The sequence below is a fragment of the Phyllostomus discolor genome, chromosome 7 (genome assembly GCF_004126475.2).
Source record: "Phyllostomus discolor isolate MPI-MPIP mPhyDis1 chromosome 7, mPhyDis1.pri.v3, whole genome shotgun sequence".
NCBI lineage: Eukaryota > Metazoa > Chordata > Mammalia > Chiroptera > Phyllostomidae > Phyllostomus > Phyllostomus discolor.
The window spans coordinates 96,290,187-96,316,506 of NC_040909.2; the positions used below are offsets into that span (position 1 = coordinate 96,290,187).

General features: G+C 38.8%; 1 protein-coding gene across 5 annotated transcripts in view; it reads left to right on the top strand.

Moving 5' to 3' along the window:
* CHD7 (chromodomain helicase DNA binding protein 7) overlaps nt 1–26,320 on the top strand; it is a 207,139-nt gene that overhangs the window by 107,127 nt on the left and 73,692 nt on the right. For all 5 annotated transcript variants that reach the window (XM_036031146.1, XM_036031145.1, XM_028533530.2 and 2 more), the window contains 2 exons: nt 2,478–2,908; nt 18,403–18,544. In XM_036031146.1, the coding sequence (XP_035887039.1) occupies nt 2,478–2,908; nt 18,403–18,544 (573 nt within the window). The remainder of the gene's footprint in view (nt 1–2,477; nt 2,909–18,402; nt 18,545–26,320) is intronic.

Here is a 26,320-nt window from a genome sequence, read left to right on the forward strand (position 1 = left end):
TTTTACGCTTTTTCTAACTCATCAGCGTGCATCAGGCATCTCACATGAGAAGCCACACTCGCCTGCTGGAGTCTGCCGTGTAGATTAGGGACAGGTACACACACCGGAATTAATTTCCAGTCTACGCTTTAAGTGTTGTTTACTGGTAGACTTTTCTCTTTCCTCCCCTTTCCAGGAAATGCTTTTTATTCCATTTCCTGGAAAATAGCTTGTCCCAAATAAGGCGATGTCTATGTCCCTTACAAAATATATGGCTTTTTCTTTTTGATTTATATTAGAAAATAATATGTATAACAGTTAATTTGACTTTAACTTAATTATCATAAAGCAGTTAACTCAGATCAGCATTTATGCTTAGGTAATGATAACGTGGAAGAACCTCGGCTGACTTTCCTAAAGTGGTTGTGAGGGAAAAACTCCTCACAGGGCTAGGTTTTCTCAGTGCTTGGCTAGCTGCGCTGTGCCTGCAGGGAGCCCGCTTGTGGGCACTTACACCCATGCATTCTTCTCAGACTTGTGCCCTTGCCTCTCTCCTTCTTGTTTGTCTGTACTCTTTGAGGTTCTTCTAATACCATAGGATTTGGGGGAGGACTTTGGAGATCATCTAACCCAAATCCTTCCTTTTTCAGTTAAAGAAAATGAACCTCAGATGAGTGCAGTGATTTTCCCCAAATACTAGGTCTAATGGCAGTGCCTGGACTGGAGTTTTTATCTCTTACGTCATCGTTCTGGGCTTTCTCCTATCCTTTTGTGTGTGGAGAATTGAATGGAAATAGTGTAACTGCTTTCTTCTCAGGCAGTGGTTTTTTTTTTAAAAAGTGGTTTTTGGGTCACCAAACGCTTTGGAAATCAGATGAAACCTGTAGAGCCTTCCCCAGAAGGAGACTCGTGTAAGATTTCAGGAGATGGGCAGAGTCTGGATTTAGGAAAGCTAGTCTCAAATCTCTGCTCTGTGCCCTGCTGTGTGGTCTTCAGTGGTCACAAATCTGCTCAAACTTTAGTTCCTTTCTGAAAAATGGGGGGAAATGATCACATCTTTCTTGTGAGATTCAGGTGAACTAACTCGGGAACACTCAGCTCAGTACACAGCATGAACTAAATGCTCAGTAAATGTTAGTTGTGTTGGAATCTAATTTATAGTACTTGCTGATGGTAAGCCATAGTTTCTGAATTACTCTAGAGTCCTCTGCAGACTGGGACCTGGGCTTTCCTGCCTTCCCCTGTTTTTGGAGGTGCTGTGGTGAGAGGTATGGACTCTGCAGGCATGAGGTTGGATGCCAGTCTTAGTTCTGTCCCTTAACCATATGTAACTCCTTGGGCTCATCACTGTATCTTACACACAGTGACCATACCTAGCTGTTAGGACTGGCGTGGGGATTGAATGGTGTCAGAGGTATAATGTACTTAGCGCATGTCTAGCACATACTAAGATTGTTCAGTAAACGTTGGCAGCTGTTGTTGCTGTTTATGTTATAGCTACTATTAAGTATCTGGAGACTATATAAAAAAGGCAGAAAATGAGTGGTATTTGCAGATACATTAATAACATTTTCAAGTATCTCATTGGAATGTAAAGGTTCATTAGATGTCATAATTGACAGTGGAGATGATACTCTACCCCTGCTCTGGTTTGCGTCGTGAGCTGCAAGGTGGAGTCACTGACTTTCACCTCAACTGATCACCGAGCTTCCCATCCCAGTTGTTGGTATTCTCTCTAGTACTTCTGACCATCTCTGGTAAGCACATAGTGAATATCGTCTTCTGCAAGGCGTGCCAAAACGACTATTTGGGTTCTCTTTCCTTCAGTGAAATTTGGAAATGTAAGACTAATTTGTGAAAAATAATATTTGCATTTCATATTAGTACAAGAAATTTAACCAATTTGAAGCCATTAAGTCTGGATGTGTGCTTTTAATTTGGCATTTTGATGTTATTTAAATCAGAAATTACCTGTACTGTGTAAGATTTATGTGTTCACACTTTGATTTCAAACTTGCACAGGACCTGAACCTTGCAGTGCTCACTTAGTACACTTGTTCTTTTTAAAAGTAGCTTAATTATATATCTTTAATTTGAGTTCCCATTCCCACAGGGGGGGAAGAACTCCACTTGAATTCACTCTGTATAGTTTAGTTTTTGCTTTACTAGTTTGTCATTCATCATTTCCTATGCAGGCTGCTAAAAAAAATGGACAGTGTTTTCAGCTGAATGAGAGTGTTTTTCTCTTGCTGAACTAATTTTTTTTACTGTATTACTAAGTTGTCCCTTTTTACTGTTTATTTAAAAACTATCTTGTTCAAAAAATATGGGGTTTTTTTGATGAGAGAAAATGATACATTTTTCAACTATATAGTTGGTAAATTGTTTGCTACCTTGAGTGTAGAGTAAGTTTCAGAAACACCAGCCAGTAACTTTCAGTTCCTTTCTTCACTACGAAGAATGATAGACTAATTTCAATTCCTATTTGTGTCTCTTAGCATTCTCCATCGGAGCCCTTTCTAGAGAAACCAGTGCCGGATATGACTCAGGTTAGTGGACCGAACACTCAGCTAGTGAAGAGTGAGGATTACCTGCCATCAATAGAGCAGCAACCACAGCAAAAGAAGAAGAAAAAGAAAAACAACCACATTGTTGCAGACGATCCCAGTAAAAGTTTTGGTAAAGATGACTTCCCTGGTGGGGTTGATAACCAAGAACTAAATAGGAATTCACTAGATGGGTCTCAAGAAGAAAAAAAGAAAAAGAAAAGGCCGAAGGCAAAAAAAGATTCAAAGGAACTGAAAGAACCCAAGGAGAAAAAAGAGCCCAAGGAACCCAAGACCCCGAAAGCCCCTAAGATTCCCAAAGAGCCAAAGGAAAAGAAAGCAAAAACTGCCACGCCAAAACCCAAGTCCAGCAAAAAGTCAAGGTAGGCTGTGTGCAGAAATACCATCACCAAACCCAGCTCAGAAATGGGCAGCCTGTGAATTGCGGGGAGGGGAGAGGGGAGAAGGGAACACTTTGATTGTCATTATCACTGTCAAGGTTTTTTCTCTAATGTCCAAATGAAAACATTAAGATTTTTATGCATTCTGAAATTTAGGAGTCAATTATTATGAACTATTGATTTGGTTGATAAATTTTAGACTTTACTGGAAAAATGTTTTAAAATGACTTTTTTTGTATTTTGTGAAAGTTTGTCATTTAAAAAACAGAGCCATGTCACCAGCATAATTATTTTTAAGTATAGACCGACAATCTTACTGGCAGTGACAGTGCACAACTGGGAGAGGAGGGTTATTACAAGTATGCAAGATGGGTCATTACATGTCACTGAGCTTTTCAGCCCTGATTCCCAAAAGCTGAAACAGGAGAATTAGTTTTCTCCACTTGGTGGAGTAAGGCTTCCAGGGGCAGGGTTGAAATACTAGTGGGCAACGTGGGAGAAATCAAATGGCAGTTATCCATTAGATATGCATTCAAGAATAGCATGAAGTTTAGATTCTAGGAAGGAGCCTCCTCCACTCCATCCTTCCCCTTTGTACTCCCCCCACCAACTCTCTGACCCCCCAGAAGGCATATTTACTCAGTAAGAAAAGCTGAGAGGAGAAGACATTGAAGACTAATTTTTTTCATTTGTACTGAACATTTCTTACAACTGTTCTGAACCGGTTCCAAACATCTGAATCTATTTTTCAGAATATGGCTCATGTTAGAAAATACAGTTTCCAGATGGAAGTATGGTCAGACTTGGTTAATCTGAACCTGTTTGCAAACTCCATTAGAAAACACCCCCCACCTCCTACCCCTGTGTGCATATGCATGCTTAGTTCTGGGATCCACGTGCTCAGTGTGAACTTTTTGAGCTTGCTGGCCCATGAACCTCCTCTTGTAGGCTTTTCTGTGTGTGCACATGCAGGTACACAAAGAGAAGAGATGATTTCTGTGACTGTAGATGCTGCAAAGCGAAAGAACAAACTTAGATTTTCAACTGCCTGCTGAAAATCTCTAAACAACCCCCAATACATCATTCTGTAGTGTTTTGAAAGTTTGAATCATAGTCATTTAAAAACCTTTGCCATCAGTACTTTTTATGGTGTCAAAATAACTGAATTATATTCAATAACTCAATCTTATAGGCAACTTAATATTTTCATTTATTTATGAATGTTCTTTGATGCCTTGCTATGTGGTCTTTTAATTGAAAGTCATTATTTTCTCCTTATGAACACTCTTCTAAACTCACAACCTATTATAAATCCAATTTTCATTTATTTAAGAAATATTTCATGAATCACTTGCTATTTGTAGGTACTATGTTAATGTTAGGGATCTGAGCAAGAAGGACTTGCTTAGCATTTGGGTGACTTATGAAGGGTTTTGAAAATATATAATTGCCTAAATCTAAATATTTTGTAAGTAAAAGGAGAAAGCATGTGCTTATTTTGGAGAAAGAAGACATCGAAGCAAAATTTAAAAGGCATGTATTTTTTTTAATGCACAATGAGAATCTGTGTTCTAAAGAAGCTTTAGAGAGCTCAGAAAATACAGCACCATGACTAGTTTTAGCCTCAAGATCTATCTGTCTTTAGTTTCTATCTTAATTTTTTGAATCTATCACCTAATGGTAAAAATTGATAAGCAAAAAAAGAAAAATCCACTGTATTGTGGTTCTAGTTATAAATTTCACAGATCCACATTATTTTTTCAAGCTCTGAGTCTACATGGAATTGGCCCTAGCTTTAAAAATGTACTTCAGCATACCCTAGAATACATTGGGACAGATATTATAATGCTGTATTTAACAGTGAAACTTGTTAAAATTTCCTTAACAACTAGACAACTCTTAAGAACTTTGGGCATCAAGTCCAGTGAGTGCTGGGCACCCATGCCTCATTGGTACAGGTACAGACCTATCTTTGTCCACCAGAGGAACCTCAGCGGAGGCCCCATCTGCAAGGTCTCAGCTGCTCACCCCAAAGTTTGAGTTGTCCGTATGGAGTACATTTTTGGCATTGCTAACTCTGCGTACTGGCTTTTTGCACTAAACTAACTTGCTTTTGGTAGGAGGAAGAACATGTGATTATTTTCTCCTAAGAAGAAAGTCTAGTCTTTCTTCTCCCCTCTGTTGTTTTTGACTAGTAGTCCCAGTCGATGCCTCCTATAGGTTTTCCCCAAGTGGTATGAAAATGCATGAGAGGAATGCTTCTGTGTGGGGAAAGCATTCTGTTGCTTCTGTGCAAGTGAAAAGGGAGCTGATGTAATGTGACCCAGAGGCTCAGGAGGCCACATTGAGGGGTCACCAAAAGAGTTGGTGGCATCTCTGTTGGCCGTGGGTGACTTGATCACTTGTAGGACCATTTTATGATTTATGATGAATTGTGGTGAGGACATTCCTGAGAAGCTGTCCTGTTGGTGATGGGGATGCCTGTTCAGGAATATGGTAATGATAGAAATTTTCAGTAAATTAACAAACCAACACATTACTTTGTTGAGCCACAGGGCTTCTATTGGTTAGATGAATTGAGTATGTCGAATTGCGGTCTCATTGTTCTGCTAAGTCTGGAAAGGAAATAGCATCCTGAAGCAAGGATAAGAATGCATACAACTACATGTAAATTCTGAATAGCATAGCAGAATAATTATGTAAATTGAATATGCAGTGATGAAGGTAATAGGGGGTTTGGGTTATGTTAGTACTGGGGTTGAATTGCCATGGCAGTCTGCTTTTAAGCACTGGAATACAGCAGTGGCAATTTTGTTTTGCAAAATGTTACGTGATACCAGTTATTTCCATCCCTGAATAAGTTAACTTGATGAATTTGTTTATACAGAAAATAATTTTCCTACGGAGGGCTCAAATAGAGGGAATAAAGAGAAGTGAAATGAAAAATGCAGTGCAGAACCACTCACATCTTTCCTCTTCAGCCTGGGTGCCATATCGTTGGTGAGGTTCTACAAAGAAATGTGCTGTCCTTTGAGAGGTGGTGATGGAGGTGACCACTGGTTGTCTGGCTGTCTCTGCAGTTGTGTCTGTGACAGGGAGAGAGCTTGTTCTGTGTCACTCACACCCACTCCAGTAACGAAGGCTGTGAGAAAGGCTGGCTGTTGTCAGTGGGGCCGAGTTTCCTCATGTGCCTTTATGTTGTCCTTCTAACTGTCATCCCACCTTATTCCATGAAGTAGCTGAAGCTTGAATTGGTAGCCATTTCCCTGTAAACTGGCCTTTTTGGCAACCAAAATATAATTACATTTGTCTTGCCTGTGCAGGAGTACCTAACAGAATTTGACCAAACGATGTTACATAGAATGGTAGTGAAATAGAAAAAGATGTTTAAAATCTTAATGATAAGACAACTGGGCCACATTTTTCTTTTTTATTTTGTAACATATCCCCCACCCCACTTTTTCTGTTAAATATATATTTTTCTACCTGTTTGTTTTTTTGTTTTTTGTTTGTTTTCAGTGCTCTCCCCAGGTGTACTTATAGCTTTCAAATACTGGCAGTTAATATTGAAAATAAAAATGAAGGCATTTGTGGGCTGAGAAGATGCCATTTTGCATATGGAGGGACTCGTGGACCTGAAATATAGGGGATTGCATTCTTCTTTTCAATGCGTTTTCTGTTGGGTATGCATGACCCTTGTGAAGTGAGCAGGAATTTGGAGGAAGTACTTCCTTTGAATGACTCTTGAAGGATTTAGGAGTCTATTTAGCTATATAAAGATTCTTTGAGTGCACATAAAGAAGGGAAGTTGGCCAAAGACTGTGACTTGATTACTGAAGCTTCAGTTAAATGAAGCCATGGAGACTTGCTTCTGATGCAGTTTCTAGGGACATGTCTTGTTCCTTGCTGTTTTCCACTCTTGATAGTGAAGTTAGTTGAAAACTAAAGAGTGAAGATATTTTATATTTTGTTTTCTTTTATTGTACTGTGTGTATTTTATATTTCTTTTTTATCCTCACCCAAAGACATGCTTTTTTATTTTTATTTTTTTTTATAGAGAGGGGAAGGACGAGGGAAAGAGAGAGAGAAACATCAATATGAGAAACATTGGTTTTTTGCCTTTCGTAGATGCCCTGATGGGGGACCGAACCCATAACCCAGGCATGTGCCCTGACCTGAAATCAAACCAGTGACCTTTTACTTTGAGGGGTGACACCCAGCCAACTGAACCACAGTGGCCATGGCAAGATATTTTATTTTAAACTGAAAAATAACATACTGGTTGTATTTAAAAAAAAAACAACAACAAAACATTAAATACCAAAACATGTAAAGTATACTTTTTGCAAACTACGCTTTCACTACCATTAATATTTACATGGCAGCTTTCTTCTGAGGAACCTACCTTTTCAGATACTCTTTTCCCAGCGATGAGTTAAGAGAGTAGCAGCATTTTACCCAAGAAATATTTTATTCAGCCAGCAGGCCCAATAGTGTTATATTTTGGTTAACTAATACACATTTTATAGTGTGCTCTTGTCTATGTAAATTTTCTTTGGTGACATTGTATGCAAAAGCAAACCATTAAACTACTTTTGCCAATAAATAGAAAAACCCAGATAATTAGATATTTCCCATCAGGTATGTAGGTAATAAAGTAAATTAAGCCCATAGTTTATTTTCCCCCCTCATTTCTTATTTTTTCTTTCACTCACATGCTATGATTTAGTCTTGGTCCAAGACTTTAGATAATTGGACACTGCTTGCAGAAGAGGGTGTGGGCTTCCTTAATGTGTGGCCACAGGATGGACTTCTGAGTCCTTTCAGTGCTGGAGAGGAACGAGGAAGAAGCAGTGCCTATGAGTGTTGTGGGTCTCTGCCCACTGCCCTGCCTGTCCTGTCTGTCTTGGGTTCTTTAAATCCAAGCTCCAGGTCAGGGATGGGACCAGGTGCCCTCTTCTCTGTTGGTCGCAGAGGTTATCTTCTCTTTGACAAAGGGGTAAGCAGGTCTTTTAAATCCCAAATCTTTTTTTCCTTCAGAATAACCACTCCCAGTCTTTCTACTGCTATTTACAGGCCACATTGTGGCCTTCTGTCCACCTGATTTGTCTTAAATTGGCCAAATGATCAGGGAGGGAGAGCGGTTAGCCACTTTTCAGTAGAGGCCCTGATGTCCTTGACTTCCTGTGGTTCAGTATATATGCATTGGGGGAAGAGAATGCCTGACCACATTGACCCTGGAAAGTGAGTTCTGCTAACTCATGCTCTATGCTAGATGCTGAGTGGACCACATGGGCCTGCTGGACATTCATTTCTGACCATCAGTGAGTTTCACTGACTTCAAAGCTGTGGCTTGCTGCCACTTTGGTTTATGTGGACGAGGGTGCTATAGATCCAACTTTCTACTCTCATTTTCATCAAATGAAAGTCGAGAGGTGAGAGGCCATGAGCAGCAGTCAGATATTGAGGGGAATTTTTCTGGAGACACAGTCACCTGAAGTCTTTATTAAGTTGAACTTTAGGGTGGGGCCTGTGTTGCCATAGTAGGTGTGGGTACAATGTTAGAATTAGAAGATAAAGAGCAGAAGGAATCATGGGTGACTTTAAAAATTATTATTAAAAATGTCTACACATAAAAATGCTTTAGAAAAGTGTGAAGTTCTGTACAAATGTGAAATTTTTTTCCTGTGATATAGAAAAAATTTTTGCTGGTTGTCTTCTGCCTAGATAAAGGCCCCTTTGAGTCATTGGATGTTTGTGGAAACCACTGCAAGAGCATCAGTCATCTGAAATGTCAGGCCTCACTTCAGCCACCTTTACATAGAAGTCTATGTGACTTTAGCTTTAAAATGCTAAATAGGGAAATGGAGAGTATGAATTAAGAAAAGGGGCACTGTTCATTTTTTTTTTAAATGTTGAAAAGACAATACTCTTGAACTTCCACTAGAATGCTAATTTTATATGTAGCCCTGATTCCTGTAGAAACAATATAATTTCATGGCAGTTAGGCTTGTTCTGTGAAGGTGGGTGGTCATAGTTGCTCCTTGTTGATTTTACCATTTACTGTGCTTAATTTTCTGCCTTCCTATAGCGCCTGATGAACACGTGGATGGGCAGCACGTCTTGTTTGTTGTATTAGTGACCTGGTTGCTTGGAGGAGATAATTAGGGATATAGGGAGTGTGGATGTGACTGCCAGAGTGGCCCGCACTTGTCCCCCTTCCTGGGTCATGGGAATGCTGTGCGTAAATAAGAATGGCATCTTAGAGTTTGACACAGCTGACAAATATCTGCTCTACTGTTGCCACCTGGAAGAATATACTATATATAGTAAAAGGACATCGAAAGGCATACTGTTGGCATCATTTTTCAATGTCTAATTTATTCCGTTCCTTATGTTGCATCACAGTGCCATATAGCCAGAGTGCCTAGTGTTTATGTTGGGCTTCTGTGGTCAGGTAACATATTAGCTAACTAGGCTCCTTTTTCTGTGTTATTTCTGGCAGATCTTAATTCAGCCCATAAAACCCAATAACCTTTCAGTGATAATTCTTGACTACGTGATGAGGCTTTTGTTTTTCCTTTATAATGTATTCAGTATTACAAATGGACTTGGCTCTTTCAGGAGAGCTTTCTTCTTTTTTTCTGTTCTTTTTTTAAATCCCCACCGAGGATATGTTTATTGATTTGAGAGAGAGAAACACTAATGTGAGAGAAGAACATTAATTGGTTGCTTCCCATGTACGCTCCTACTGAAGGTCAAGTATGCAACCTAGGTGTGTGCCTTGACTGGGCATTGAATGCGCAGCCTTTTGGTGTCTGGATCAACACACCAACAAACTGAGCCACCTGGCCAGGGCAGAGTTTTCCTTCTGTACCTTGTTTTACTTTCACTTTTTAAAATATTCTTCTTTGAAAAATGGTGAGCACTGTAGCTTTCCTCCAGGCAGGGTTCTAATGTTATTGGAAGGCTCCCTAGGGGTGATCCCAGGAAACAGAAGACATTCACCATGAAAGGTTTCTGAGGCCTGAAGGATACTCCTCAAAAGGCCAGGCCCACTCTAGACTCCTAAGATCTCCTCAGGTTAGAGGCCTTTGGTACAGTCCGAGGACTCAGACTCGGGCTCTGCAGTCAGAGAGGTTCCAGCTTCACTCTTAGACTGCCACTTCTAGTAACCTGTTTGACCCTCAGTTTCCTCATCCTTGGGCGGTTTTATTGTAAAATGTAGTGTTGAGGCATGTTGAGTTTGAAATAACACATTTTTAAATGAAAGCAGATTCGATTTCTGTTACAGAAACTTTTTACAGGGAAACTATTCTTTCCCTGAAAATTTAGCTTAGTTAATGTATTTAGGGAGTACTCAATGCTGCAAGAACTACTTAAGGTAACAACTTAGATTAGGTTATTTTTTTAGAGGTGTTCCGTCCACCAACTTTCAGAGAACTTAAAAAACAAAGTATTAATAATTTGTTACTGAAATCATGTTTGTTCAGAAACAGAATCCCCTCCCCTTCTTTGTTAACTCTTGTTTCTCTTTCTCAACTAGAAGAGTAGGGTGAAGAATTTGTGGGTGGAGTTTAGAAGGTGCAGGTGACAAGGTACCACCTGGAAGTGAAGGTGTGGGTGTCCCACATGGAGCACCTGAAGGTTGACTGTGCCTGGGGCAGGCAGGCATAAAGGGACAGGCCAGGGTCTTGCTCCTGTCCCTGCATCCTGCCCAGATGCCCTCTGCTCAAGGCTGCCTTGTGGAGACCATCCACTGAGACTCCTGGGGCCTTGCTGAGGGGGTTCTTAGTGCCTTTGTTTGCAGGTGTTGACCCTCAGGTTTATTGTCTGTGCCACAGAGTTTGTTTAGGTCTCTTTCCTCATTATTTTAATTTGTCATCTGCATTTTTTGCTTTCTACTACATTCTACTTCAGCTGTTAAATTTTATTTTAGTCTTAGAACTTTATTTAACAATTTTATTTTGTTGGGTTAATCATGTTGCCTTAATTGATCCTTTTAAACTTTTACTACTTTATCTTGTCTCTTTTTTAGTTTGCTTCTATCTTTGTTCTTTTTCATTGATTAAAAACTTAGAGGAAAGTCCTATATTCTTTTTTTTAATATACTTTATTGATCATGCTGTTACAGTTGTCCCATTTCTTCCCACCTCCATTCCCCTATGCCCTGTACTCCCCTTCCACAAGCATCACCCTCCCCCGGCCGCTCCCCCCCCCACCCCCGCCCCGGCCCTTAGTTCATGTCCATGGGTCGTACATATAAGTTCTTTGGCATCTAAATTTCTCATGCTATTCTTACCCTCCTCGTGTCTATTTTGTACCTACCATTTATGCTTCTTATTCCTTGTACCTTTTTCCCCATTCTCCCCACTGGCAATTCTCCACGTGATCTCCATTTCTGTGATTCTGTTCCTGTTCCAGTTGTTTGCCTAGTTTGTTTTTGTTTTTGTTCTTTTTAGGTTCAGTTTTGGTAGTTGTGAGTTTGTTGTTGTTTCATTGCTCATGTTTTTGATCATCCTCTTTCTCTTAGATAAGTCCCTTTAATATTTCATACAATAAGGGCTTGGTGGTGATGAACTCCTTTAACTTGACCTTATCTGGGAAGCACTTTATCTGTCTTTCCATTCTAAATGATAGCTTTTCTGGGTAGAGTAATCTTGGATGTAGGTCTTTGCCTTTCATGGCTTGGAATACTTCTTTCCTGCAGGGTTTCTTTTGAGAAATCAGCTGATAGTCTTATGGAAACTCCTTTGTAGGTAACTGTTTCCTTTTTTCTTGCTGCTTTTAAGATTCTCTCCTTCTCTTTAATCTTGAGTAATATAATTATGATGTGCCTTGGTGTGTTCTTCCTTGGGTCCTACTTTTTTGGGACTCTCTGAGCTTCCCTGGACTTCGTGGAAGTCTATTTCCTTTGCCAGATTGGGGAAGTTCTCCATTATTTTTTCAATAAGTTTTCAATTTCTTGCTCTTCCTTTTCTCCTTCTGGCACCCCTATGATTCTGATGTTGGAACATTTAAAGTTGTCCCAGAGGTTCCTAAGCCTCTCCTTGATTTTTTTGAATTCTTGTTTCTTCATTCTATTCTGGTTGAATGTTTATTTCTTCTTTCTGGTCCAAATTGTTGATTTGAGTCCTGGTTTCCTTCCCTGCACTGTTGGTTCCCTGTGTATTTCTCTTCATTTCACTTTTCATAGCCTTCACTTTTTCCTCTATTTTGCGACCATACCCAACCATTTCTGTGAGCATCCTGATTACCAGTGTTTTTTGAACTGTATATCTAATAAGTTGGCTATCTCTTCATTGCTTAGTTCTATTTTTGAAGCTTTTGATCTCTTCTTTCATTAGGGACATATTTGTTTGTCTCGACACACCTGTTTTATAGTAAGGGGAGGAGCCTTAGGTATTTGCCAGGGTGGGGCAACCCATGTCACTGCATTGTGGTGCTATATGTGGGGGAGGGGTACAAGAGAGAACAATGCCATTTGCTTGGCTTTCTGCTGGTTTTTACTCACTTCCCCCGCTACCCACAATCAAATTGGGCCCTTTTGGTGCTGATTCCCAGGTGGGCGGGTTTGTGTATGTTCTAGGACCCTGTGTATTTTTCTCCAACGAGCTCTTATGTGAGGCTGGGAGTTTCTCTTGCTGCCACAACCCCCACAGGTTTTTACTGCCAGAGATTTTGAGGCTTTACTTTTCTGTGTTGGAACCTGTGTTGTTCAGTCTGTCTCGCTCCCCAGTTGTTCTTCTGGGTTATTTGCTTGCAAATGTGGGACTGCCTGTCCTCTAGCAGCCACCTCGCCTGTTCTAGTCTGCCAGCCACCACCTTGCCTGCCCATGTCCTCCAGCCGTTATCTTGCCATGAGTTCTCTCCCCACTGGCTGCCCATCCCTACCCCTCCTACCAGTCTGAATGAATATTTCTTCTTTTAACTCCTTGGCTGTCAGACTTCTATACAGTTCGATTTCCTGTCAGTTCTGGTTATTTTTTGTTTTTAAATTTGTTGTTGTCTTTCTTTTGGTTGTGAGAAGAGGCAAAGTGTCTCTACCTACACCTCCGTCTTGGCCGAAGTCTCTGAAAAGTCCTGTATTCTTAAGTTGAGAGATGCTTGATGCTTTTCTGTCTACCAGAATTGAGCCATTGACCCTAACAGTCTAGTATTTATTTTATTACAGCAGCTTACCCTTAGGTTTATTTCTTTTTTAAAACACCTTTTGAGGTGTTTTAAAATATGAGGCTATGCTTCAATACCTTTGGCTCTTCTAAAAGATTGTAGTATGACATTTTGCCTTGAGTCCCTGAAAACAAATCTGATTAATCTTCATGACCCGAGCCTCAAGGTTGATTTTCCCGACTGTGATGGGAATCTTCACTAACTCATTCCATCTGAAGGGCCCATTGGATTGAGAACTCCCTCCCATTGTGCAGACATCTTCATTAAGTGACTACAGTCTTCTCATCACATTTGGTTCTACAGTAGGGTTCCTTTTTAAACTTTCTTTTTCTTTCTCTTTCTCTCTCTCTCTCTCTCTCTTTTTTTTTTTTTTTTTTTTTAGGAATTGGATCCTTAGGCTGACGCTGATCAGTGTCTTACTACATTCAGTTTTGTAATATATCAAGGCAGTTAGCTCGCTTCTAGTAAGTTCTGTCCCTTCATATAAAGCCTTATTATAAGAGCCTGCACTGTTTCTCACCAAAAAAAAAAAAAATTTGATTATCTAAATGTTGTATCTTAGGTGAATTCATCCAGCCCATTGTGATGAACTCCTACAGTTATAAGCTATGACTCCTTCCTTAGGGTAGATTCCTTAGTATTTCCTTCCATATGACAGATATTCTTTCCTTAATACAAAGTTTGTGTTTTCCTGATGCTCTTTCTCATTAGGTTCTCACTGAGTTCTCATCAAGATGGTATATGCTTTGATCACATTAAGGGCAGTCACAAAACTTTAGAGCTTAGTGTCGCTGAAGTTGACCTAAGTTGTCATTTAGCTTTGACCATGAGCACACCCACTTGCCCACCAGTGTGACCTCACTCTCATAATGAGATGTGAAATGTTAAGTAAACTTGGAAAAGGCAGAGTGGTCCTTAAAACTGCCAACAACCTCCCCAAAAGAATGTGTTCCTTCCAACATCACAGGGCTTGTCTGGCTTTAGGAGTGGGTGGCTCTGTATCTCAGTTGCACCAGCAATGATGGGCGATAAGGATCAGGAAGTGAAAGAACTTTGTGAACAGGGAGGGGAAGTATATAGATACACTGGTTTTGAAAAATGGTAAGATTCACTCTATTTTGATATTACTTTAGTTCCATTTTACTGGATTTCATTGATATTTCACCATAAAGATAGAGCCTATGTGGGGTTTTCTTAAATGAGTTAATGAGAAAAGCACTTTAGAGTAGTGCCTGACCATAATAAGTGTAGTATATGTGTTGTAATTGCTGTGACTTGTACTGTTTAGTTAAATTAATCAGCTAACACTTATAGTAACCTATCTGATCAGACACTAGAAATACAAAGATAAGTAAGAGATAGTTTTTCCTCTTCTTGAGCTTATAGGATAGTTAGACACACACACACACACAAGTGCTTTGGTTTTAATTTGTTAGAGTAATGTTACCACCAAATTCTGTGTATTTTAATATCCATGGGTGGGGTGCATCATGTGGCATGTAGGTAAAGTGAGATCTGACTGATCTAGACTGTGGTGGTCAAAAAAATGCTTCTCTGAATGAGGTGTGGGAAAAGTAGAAAAATAAAGTTAATGTTGCCAATTGTAAAAATCACTGAGAGCCTTGTAGGCCAATGCTAGAATCTCTGTCTTTAATATATATGGAATTAGATTTTAAACAGATGAATGATGGAGTCAGATTTGCATTAGTGGTCACTCTGCTGATGTGGGGAGGATGGGCTTGTGGGTGATGTTTTGCTGGCATTGAACTAGGAACTGTGGGAGGCAGAGAGCAGCAGGTTCAGGAGAGGAGTAAAGGCAGACATGATTTCTCTGGGGCTGAGGCCATCCAGGACCAAAATTAGAAAGTATTCCCCCCACACACCTGGTCTTTCTTGTAACCCCCACTCACAGGAGCCATCACTGCAGCTGTAGGAGCTGTATCCAGGTTCTCCGTCTTTGCCAGGCAGCTCAGTCCTCATCCTCAATACTGTTGTGTCGATTTAAGGGGCATTCCTTTTTAATGAGATTCTTTTCTCCCCAAGTGGAAAAGCTGCCCTCTTTTTGCATTCCAGCTTTCCAAATTATAATTTGGAAGAGGAATCCCTATATGGCTATATTTTGTCTTTGACATTATCCAAGGCTAGCTTTGAACCTTACAGAATTAATTAATGATTGGGGATGTGGAGTATGTGTCCTTTCTCCAGTAGTCTGATAGTGGGTAGCCCAGCCTGGAGATTGTGAGGGTGACAAGGCAGTCGGGAAGCAGCTGTAAAAGTTGAAGTGGGAAATGCTCCATGTTTGAACTAAAGCAGTGGCCATGGGTATGGAGAGGAGTGGCTTTTGGGATTGTCTGCTTGCTTGTTCTTTTAGCTAACATTGAGGAATGTTGAGAAAGGACTTTCCTTCTCTTCATGTTGCTTAGATGAAGTGATCACGATGAAGTGGGGTCCTGTCCATAAGTCTCTGCAGTTGCTTCAGCTCAAGTGAGTCTGAGCCAGAGCCAGAGAATATGTTCCCAGACTTCCCAGAATACATTCCCAGCTGCTTGTCTTCCAGATGTGTGAATGTTGGCCATTTGTGCCAGGCACTGACAAGGTTTTCGTCCATTGCCTATCTCACTTAAACTTAACAGCAAATCTTGGAGGAAGATAGAAGTACTAACCTCATTTTATAGATGAGGAAACTGAGGATGGGGGAAATTGGCTTAATCAAGGGTCACAGACAGGTGACAGGTGGCAGAGTTGGAATGTGAACTAAGGTCTGTCTAAGACAGTGCTCTTTACCACCACTCTGCATTACTCTCATTTGTTAAAAGAAAAATTCTGACTTTGGCTTTTTTTAGGCAAAGCAGTTTTTAAATAACACTTAGTTGAAAATCCAAATTAGTTTATTGCTAAATAGTAGCAAAGGCCATTTAATTTAAATAACTTCACCTTGTCCTTAACTGTCATGTCTTTGGGTGGACACTGAAGATTTTGTAGTTTTTTTGACTTAGTCTGTTTTTGATTTGTATGTTGGTGTCATGAGAAGACATTAATATGGAGATGCTTAGCTGTCTTTGAGCAACATTAATAGTGCAAGATCTAATGAGTTTAAAAATATTTTAGTAATCAGATCTGGGGTGAATGCTTCCCTTGGCTACAGGCTTTTTGTCTAAGCATTTGGGGGAAGTACCGTCCCACTCTTAGCAGTCTTGGGGGTTCTGTGTAGCTCATTCTTGGGAAGGGCAGATGGAAAATCATTAGCACATCTCTCCTGCAGCAAACTGATATTTCACCAGACCTGGCTCTGCTAGGCTACAGGACAGTGAGCCTTTTACTCCTATACCATAGTTTACACAGGGTGCAGTAACCCCACTAAATTAAATTGTGTACTTCACTCTGGTGTAGAGAGGTCACCGTAGAAAGTACTCGCTGCCAACTTACTTTACCTGGCAGTGGTTCAAATCTGACAGGCCTACCTCTGATTTAAACAAATTTGAGAAATATGTAAAGTTTTGGAAGCAGTTTTGCACTGATTTGATAAAAGAAACCACAAAACACTGCAGCGCAGGTGTTGAGAATGTTTGAAAGCTGATTGAGGGAAGCAGATGGCTTTAGTCAGTGGCATCCAGCCAAAAGAGCAGGTGCTGGTCATGTGACCGCTGGTTACCAGGGTAATCTGATTGCTCTTGGCGTGCAGATGAAAGGGAAGGGGCCCAGCGTTCAGCTGTAGTATTGTATAATTTGTGGCAGTTAGAGCGGAAATAAATGCTGGAAATGGAGCCTCATAGTGGGGGAGACTTCTGTCCATGTGTAGCGTAAACACTAGGACAGTTGGATAAGGAACTGTTGTATGGATTTTTTTTAATTTAAAAAATATTATTCTTTCCAAGGATCTTTTAGGAACTTAAAGTTTTTAGGATATTGCCCCCTTTTTTAAAAATAAAAAGCACTCTAAACTGACGTTTGCTGTAATCTTGACTTGTAAGTTAATTCCTTGTGTGGTTATTTACTATGCTAAAAGGTTAACAAAACAAAATAAAAAAAATCTCTGAGTACTTAAAAACTAGTTTAAGATTATCAAGATTTTATTTATTCATTACAAAAATACGTTTTAGGTGTGTGATGGATACTTTATTAAATTAACAAATATTTTGAAATATTTTATGTGACACATCTTTACTTAAATAGGTGATATCTTGGCCTCTTTTCCTTTTGTACTAGTTAAGGCTGAAAAGTGCTGTTTAATGCATTCTGTCTGCATGCTTTTCTGGGAATTTACGAATCTCAGTAAATAAAACTTTTTAAAAGTTTTAAAATAATAGTCTTAGTTTTAAAATTTAATCAGAATTTTCGGCTCTCTGGAAATAATAAATATAATTATTACTGAGGTTGGACTATTTTAAATGTTGGATAACAAGTAATAGTAAATATTAGAAAACCTTGGGGCCGCTTTGAAAAATCGAATGGAAGGTAACTGTGTATATGTTTTTTAAAAAATGTCAAAGTTTCAAAAGGTGATGGTAAACATAAATTAAATTTTTGTAGAGTTCATTCATGACCTTTGAGTTATGTAATATTCAAATCCTATTAATGTTGGACAGAAACATACTGTGGAACATGGACTTTAATGATTGGGGTTGCTTTGCTATATTTTTGTATTTCGGAGTCTTGGCTTTAAAAAAAAAGGCGATTGTGACTACCTCACAAAATTCCTAGCACCAAAATAAAACTTATTTTTAATTAAGAACAGAGCATTAATTAAAATTATGTAGAAAAGGGAATCGTTATATATTTTCATTATATTTATAAATTTGATAAAAATGGATCTGGATGATATAAAAGAGGATACCTAATAGTACTGATCAAAAAAGACTAAACAGGAGTATTTGTAACTCTCTGCAATACACACAGAGAAATGATCATTATGTTCTAGTTTTCTTTGACAATTTTTAAAAACATATTCTGCACCTCAAATACTCCACAGCAAAACCACCTCGTAATCTGATTTTTCATCTTGGCTTGGTGTATTGGCAGGGACTTTTGCATTGTCTAGAGGAACAATGTATTCTGTGTGATATTAGGAGTTTTTGCCTGCAGTTTCTTTTTAATTAGGTTAGATATTTACTAAAGGTCATCAGTTTGGGGTTTTTCCATTAAACCTTAATTGAGAGTACCATTTAACTATAAATGGCCAACAAGGATTGATTTATCAATTGTCAATGATACTTTAGGGTTATTAATGTGGGAAATATAAGGCATGGGGCATGTGGAAAACCTCATTAAAAAGTGAACACTAAGTTATTCGCTTTGAATTCTAGTAATAAGAAACCTGATTCAGAAGCAAGTGCTTTGAAGAAAAAGGTCAACAAGGGAAAAACAGAAGGTTCTGAAAATTCAGACTTAGACAAAACACCCCCACCATCTCCACCTCCTGAAGAAGATGAGGACCCAGGTGTTCAGGTAATACCATTATGCTGATCTCGAGCCTCGGTTACTTAGCGTGGGTAACTCTAGCTGCATATCAAGTACACTAAACCTCCCCTGTCTTTGTTATAGAGCCACTTTAAAGATGGCTTTATTGTTTTCTGGAACATTATATCCATAGTGCTGAGAGCTGGGGGGCCAGTGCGAAATTAAACTCCTGACTTCTTGCTTTTGCCATCTTTGACTCTGGGATAAGTAAAGCTGAGAATCTTCACTTATTTCTGTAAATATATCTTTTGATGATTTATGTAAATGTTGGTGTTAACATAATGTTAATATATTGGTTCACGTAAAGCTTCATTCACATTTCTGATTTTCTATGAAGTTTGGTTGCTTGTCAATTCTTTGATTTTGCAAAACAAATAAGATGTAATCTGTAGCTTGTTTAAAGGTTTCTGATATCCCATGGTGAGAGTTGAGATATATTCCTATAATACTAGGGTTTCTGTGAACAGGTTAGTGACTTTTTGGATGGCAATGCCGCAAAATTTTTCAGAGTTAGAGTCTCCTGACTTGTGAAGAATTTCTTAGGAATCAGCTGAAAAACTAGCCCCGAAATAAACATTAGGAATTAGGTTCCTGTATGTAAAGCCCACTGTTGTGACTGATTGGACTGTAAGGTAAGGGACCCTAACACATGATTGCTAAAAATTATTTCCCTGTTATGTTCCCTGGAAACATGCCAGTATGGCCCACTGGGATGGCTGGGAACGTAACCTCTGTGAATGACATCTAGCTTATCATGTAGCAGTTACTGAGGAGTCCGCTAGAATAGGAGGCCGGCCCCTAGAAGCCTGCTTGATTTTTTTCTACTCGTTCAGTACACTAAGTACTTCTACCTACACTTCTACCAATTCACTTAAAACCTAGAAACAAAATATAACATTTGTTATGTACAGCTGTATTCTAAAGAATTTCAGATTTTTTTCCTTTTTAGTAGAACTTCCTGATATCTGTAACTTCATAGAGCGGCCTAATCTAAGATCTGAGAGGGAGACGAGACACAGTATTGTGAATTGGTTTGGTTTGGTTTGGTTCTATAAGTAACATAGAAGTACCTCTGGCAGTTTGGGTTTATTTTGTAATTTACTTTGATTTTACACCCCAGTGAAAAGATATTGGGAAGGTAAGTAGATATCTTTTAGTTGTTTAAGGAGCTTTAAACTAAAGTATTGTAATGATTTTGAATTTCATTTTTATGCACAATGGTGATTATTCCCCCCCTGAATTGTGTTTGCTTAAACTCTAAGATCTTGATGGAAATAGTATTTGGACAATATTAAGAGGATTTATTCACATGAATCGAGAAAATTCTGTTATTTCACAAATAATGCTGGTTTTTAGAAGTCTATTTGTTTTAATACAGAAATGGACTTTATGAAATACTAGTTTTGGGTTTTTTTTTTCCTTTGGCATTTTAGTTATAGAAAAATGATAATCAGTTCAAATGAACATCAGTGTATCTTTTTAAAAAAATTTTTTAAAGATTTTATTTATTTATTTCTAGAGAGGGAAGGGAGGGAGAAAGAGAGAGAGAGAGAGAAAAACATCAATATGCCATTACTGGGGGTCATGGCCTGCAGCCCAGGCATGTACCCTGACTGGGAATCAAACCTATGACACTTTGGTTCGCAGCCCATGCTCAATCCACTGAGCTACGCCAGCCAGGGTTCAGTGCATCTTTTTTTTTTTGGCACCAGGATATTTTTTTAGTTGAGGTAAGTTCATGTAACATAAAATAATCGTTAACCATTTAAAGTTTGCAGTTCAGTAGTGCTTAGTACATTCTCAGTGTTGTGCAACCATTGCCTCTATCTAGATCCAAGACATTTTCATCATTCCAAAAAGAAAGCCTAAAGACATTAAGCAGGAATCCTCATTCTCCTCTCCCCCTAGGCCATGGCAACTAGTGCTTTTTGTCTCTATTGGTTTCCCTATTCTGGATGTTTCATATAAATCTTATAATTCAATATGCAACCATGTGTGTCTGATTTCTTTCACTTAGTATAACAAATCCCAAAACCATTATGCTAGGTCACACCTTTGATAAAGTCAAGTATATATATGATAAGTCTCCAGGCATTTGCGCCTGCTGTTGCCTTTGCCTGGAACGATTTTCTTTCTTTTTTTTTTTTTAATTTTATTTTAATCATTGTTCAATTACAGTTTTCTCCTTTTTACTCCCAATCCAGCCTCCCCTCCCACCCCTCCCCACTTCCCTCCCATTACCACCCTCCCCTGAGTTTATGACAATGTGTCCTTGAAGTTTGTTCCTGTGAACCCTTCCCACTGTCCCCTGAAATTCCCTCTACTCTCTTCTGTGGGCACTGTCAGCCTGACCTCTATTTCAGTGTCTTTGGTTATATTTTGCTTGTTTCTTTGTTTTGTTGTTTAGGATCCTGTTAAAGGTGAGATCATATGGTATTTGTCTTTCACTGCCTGGCTTGTTTCGCTTAGCATAATGTTTTCCAAATCCATCCATGCTGTTGCCAAGGGTAGGAGCTCCTTCTTTCTTTCTGCTGCATAGAATTCCATTGTGTAAATGTACCATAGTTTTTTGATCCATTCATTTACTGATGGGTATCTTGGCTGATTCCAGCATCTAGCTATTGTAAATTGTGCTGCTATGAACATTGGGATGCATAGGTTCTTTTGAATTGGTGTTTTAGTATTCTTAGGATAGAGTCCCAGCAGTGGAATCGCAGGGTCAAAAGGCAGATCCATTTTTATTTTTCTGAGGAAGTTCCATACTGCTTTCCATAGTGGTTGTACCAGTCTGCAGTCCCACCAACAGTGCACTAGGGATCCCTTTTCTCCACAACCTCTCCAACACTTGTTGTTTGTTGCCTTGTTTATGATGGCCATCCTGTCTGGTGTGAAGTGGTATTTCATTGTGGTTTTCATTTGCATCTCTCTGATAGCTAGCGATATTGAACATCGTTTCAAGTGTCTTTGGATTTTCTGTATGTCCTCCTTGGAGAAGTGTCTGTTCAAGTCCTTTGCCCACTTTTTAATTGGACTCCTTGTCTTCTTAGAGTGCAGTCTTGTAAGTTCTTTATATATTTTGGAGATTAAACCCTTGTCTGAGGTGTCATTGGCAAATATGTTTTCCCATACAGTTGGTTCTCTTTTAATTTTGATACTGTTTCCTTTAGCTGTGCAGAAGCTTTTAATTTTGATGAGGTCCCATTTGTTTATTCTTTCCTTTATGTCCCTTGCTCTAGGGGACAAGTCAGTAAAAAAGTTTCTGCATGAAATATCTGAGATTTTCCTACCTACGTTCTCCTCTAGGACTTTAATAGTGTCACGTTTTATATTTAAGTCTTTTATCCACCTTGAATTTATTTTTGTATATGGTGTGAGTTGGTGCTCAAGTTTCATTTTTTTTGCACATAGCTGTCCAGTTCTCCCAACACCATTTGTTGAAGAAGCTTTTTACTCCATTTTATGTTGCTGCCTCCTTTGTCAAATATTAATTGACCATAGAGACTTGGGTTTATTTCTGGGCTCTCTGTTCTGTTCCATTGGTCTATGTGCCTGTTTTTATGCCAGTACCAGACTGTTTTGATTACAGTGGCCTTGTAGTATAGTTTAGTGTCAGGTATTGTGATCCCTCCTACTTTACTCTTCTTTTCTCAAAATTGCAGCAACTATTCGGGGTCGTTTATAATTCCATATAAGTTTTTGAAGTGTTTGTTCTATGTCTGTGAAATATGCCATTGGTACTTTAATGGGAATTGCATTGAATGTGTAAATTGCTTTGGGTAGTATGGACATTTTGATGATATTAATTCTTCCAATCCATGAACATGGTGTATGTTTCCATTTGTGTCTTCCTTGATTTCTTTCCTGAGTGTTATATAGTTTTCTGAATACAGGTCTTTTACCTCTTTGGTTAGGTTTATTCCTAGATATTTTATTTTTGTTTTTGCTATTTCAAATGGGATTTTTTCCTTGATCTCTGCTTCTGCTGTTTCATTGTTGGTGTACAGAAATGCCTTTGATTTCTGGATATTGACTTTGTATCCCGCTGTTTTGCCAAATTCATTTATTAGGTCAAGCAGTTTTTTGGTAGAGTCTATAGGATTTTCTATGTATACTATCATGTCATCTGCAAACAGTGACAGTTTTGTTTCCTCCTTTCCGATTTGGATGCCTTTTATTTCTTTTTCTTTTCTGATTGCTGTGGCTAAAACTTCCAGTACTATATTGAATAGAAGTGGTGAAAGTGGACATCCTTGTCTTGTTCCTGATCTTAGTGGAAAAGATTTTAATTTTTGCCCATTGAGTATGATGTTGGCTGTAGGTCTCTCATATATGGCCTTTATTATGTTGAGGAATGCTCCCTCTATTCCCACTTTGCCGAGTGTTTTTATCATGAATGGGTGCTGTACCTTATCAAATGGTTTTTCTGCATCAATTGATATAATCATGTGGTTTTTGTCTTTGCTTTTATTTATGTGATGTATTACATTTACTGACTTGCGAATATTGAACCATCCTTGCATCCCTGGAATGAATCCCACTTGGTCATGGTGTATGATCTTTTTAATGTATTGTTAGATGTGGTTTGCCAGTATTTTGTTGAGGATTTTAGCATCAATGTTCATCAGTGATAGTGGCCTGAAGTTTTCTTTCTTTGTTGTGTCTTTATCTGGTTTTGGAATTAGGATGATGTTGGCCTCATAAAAAGAGTTTGGGAGACTCCCATCTTTTTGGATGTTTTGGAATAGTCTGTGAAGGATAGGGATTAGCTCTTCCTTAAATGCTTTGTAGAATTCTCCTGTGAAACCATCTGGTCCAGGGCTTTTGTGTGTTGGGAATTTTTTGATTACTGCTTCAATTTCTTTTGTTGTTATTGGTCTGTTCAGGCTTTCTGCTTTTTCATTGAGTTTTGGGAAGATTATATTTTTTTCTAGAAATTTGTCCATTTCACCTAGGTTTTCAAATTTCTTGGCATACAGCTCTTTGTAGTAATTTCTTACAATCCTTTGTATTTCTGTGGTATCTGTTGTAATCTCTCCTCTTTCATTTCTGATTGTGTTTATTTGGGTCTTCTCTCTTTTTTTCTTGATGAGTCTGCTTAAAGGCCTGTCGATTTTGTTTATCTTTTCAAAGAACCAGCTCTTGGATTCATTGATCCTTAGAATTGTGCTTTTAGTCTCTATGTCATTTAATTCTGCTCTGATCTTGGTTATTTCCTTCCTTCTGCTTGCTCTGGGCTGCCTTTGTTGTTGTTCCTCGAGTTCTTGTAGACGTAGGGTTAGGTTGTTTGTTTGGAATGTTTCTAACCTTTTTAGGTGGGCCTGTATCACTATGAACTTCCCTCTCAGGACTGCCTTGGCTGTGTCCCATAAATTTTGGGTTGTTGTGAGTTTGTTTTCATTTGTTTCCAGAAACCTTTTGATTTCTTCTCTAATATCAGTCTTGACCCATTCCTTGTTTAATAGCATGCTGTTTAATCTCCATGATTTTGAGTGTTTTGGGCTTTTTTCTTTGGGGTTGGTTTCTAGCTTCAGTCCCTTGTGGTCTGAGAAAATGCTTGGTATGATTTCAATTTTCTTGAAATTCTTGAGGCTTGTTTTGTGTCCTATCATGTGGTCTATCTTTGAAAATGTTCCGTGTACATTTGAAAAAAATGTATATTTAGCTTCTTTTGGATGAGGGCTCTGTGTATATCAGTAAAGCCCATTTCATCAAGGGTATTATTGTTCAATGCCAAAATATTGTTGATATTTTGTTTGGAAGATCTGTCCATTTTTGATAGTGGGGTGTTAAAATCTCCCACTACAATTGTGTTGCTGTCCATATTTTTCTTGAAGTCCTCTAAGATTTTCTTTATGTATTTGGGTGCTCCTATGTTGGGTGCATATATATTTACAATATTTATGTCTTCTTGATGGATTCTTCCCTTGAGTATTATGAAGTGATCTTCTGGGTCTCTCTTTATGGACCTTTTTTGGAAGTCTATTTTGTCTGATATGAGTATTGCTACCCCGGCTTTTTTTCCTGTCCATTTGCTTGGAAGATTTGTTTCCAGCCCTTCACTTTCAGCCTGTGTATGTCTTTTATCCTGAGGTGGGTCTCTTGTAGACAGCAGATATGTGGGTCATTTTTTCTTATCCAATCAGCTATTCTATGTCTTTTGATTGGAGCATTTAATCCATTTACATTTAAGGTTATTATTGAGAGGTACTCATTCATTTTCTTTTATGTATGTGTGTTCCTCTCTCTCTCTCTCTCAATCTCTTTTCCTTCCCTTCCTTAAAGCAGTCCCTTTAGGATCTCTTGCAGAGCTGGTTTGGTCGAGACTGCTTTTGTCTGGGAAGCTTCTTATTTGGCCTTCTATCTTGATTGAGAGCTTTGCTGGATATAGTAGCCTTGGTTGCAGCCCTCTGGTTCTCATTACCTGGAGTATTTCTTGCCATTCTCTTCTGGCTTGAAGTGTTTCCATTGAGAAGTCAGCTGTTAGCCTTATTGGGGCTCCCTTGTATGTTACTTCCTTTTTCTCCCTTGCTGCCTTTAAGATTTTCTCTTTGTCTTGAAATTTTGCCATTTTAATTATGATGTGTCTTGAGGTGGGCCTCTTTGGGTTCCTCTTGACTGGGACTCTCTGTGTTTCCTGGGTTTGTGTGACTTTTTCTCTCATCAAATTAGGGAAGTTCTTCTTCATTACTTGTTCAACTAGGTTTTCTATCCCTTGCTCTTCTCCTTCTCCTTCTAGTATCCCTAATATATGGATATTATTACGTTTCATATTGTCTTGCATTTATTTTAATCCCTCTTCATTCTTTCTGAGCCTCTTTTCCTTTTCTTGCTTTTTCTGGATGTTGTTTTCTACTTTGTCCTCCAGCTCGCTAATCCAATCTTCTGCTTCATCGATCCTGCTTTTCATTCCTTCTACTGTGTTCTTCAGTTCAGAAATTGTATTCTTCATTGCCTCTTGACCTTTGTTGAGAGTTTCTATTTCCTTTTTCATGTTTGTATAGTTTGCAGTGAGGTTGATGTAGTTTCCCTCTAATTTCTGATAGCTCATTGTGAGTTCATTGAACTTCCTGGTAATCATTGGTTTGAACTCACTATCTGATAGTTGAGTTACCTCTATTTCATTTAGCATTTTTCCTGAGGCTTCCTCGTTTCGCTTCAATTGGGTGTTGTTTCTTTGTTTTCTCACTGTTCGTGGGTTTCTTCTTGTTTCTTAAATTGATCTGTTCTGATTCCCTGAAATTATGGTGTGCACTTCTGTGGTAGAATATTTGTGAGATTCAGTGGTGCAATCTCCTTCATGTTTCCTGGTGTTCACAGCTTCCCCCTACTCTTTTTTTGTGATCTGTTGGAGGAGTAAAGCGAAATGGTTTAAGACAGCAATACAATCTACTATGACATTTACATTAGCAGCCAGTAGAGAAGCAGATCCTTTTGCTCCTTATAGTGTTAACCATGATCCTCCACCCCACTATCCACGTTTTAGAAAGGATGGAAAGAGGGTAAGACTCTTATAGGGAACGAGAGGATTGTTAGTTGTATCTAGAAAGTGTGAGGCTGTGGGAGTTCAGATTCTAAGGTATGATTGGATTAAAGATTAGTATATAGGAGTAGTGTGTAAAAGAATAGAGACAACCCCCACAATAGTATAGTTCAGAAAATTGCAAGGTGGGCTGAGATCAGGTAGGGGTATTGAGTAGTATTTACAATTGTATGAAGTAGGTCTTATTAACAGTAATAGTAAAGTGACAGTCTTGTGGCAGAATT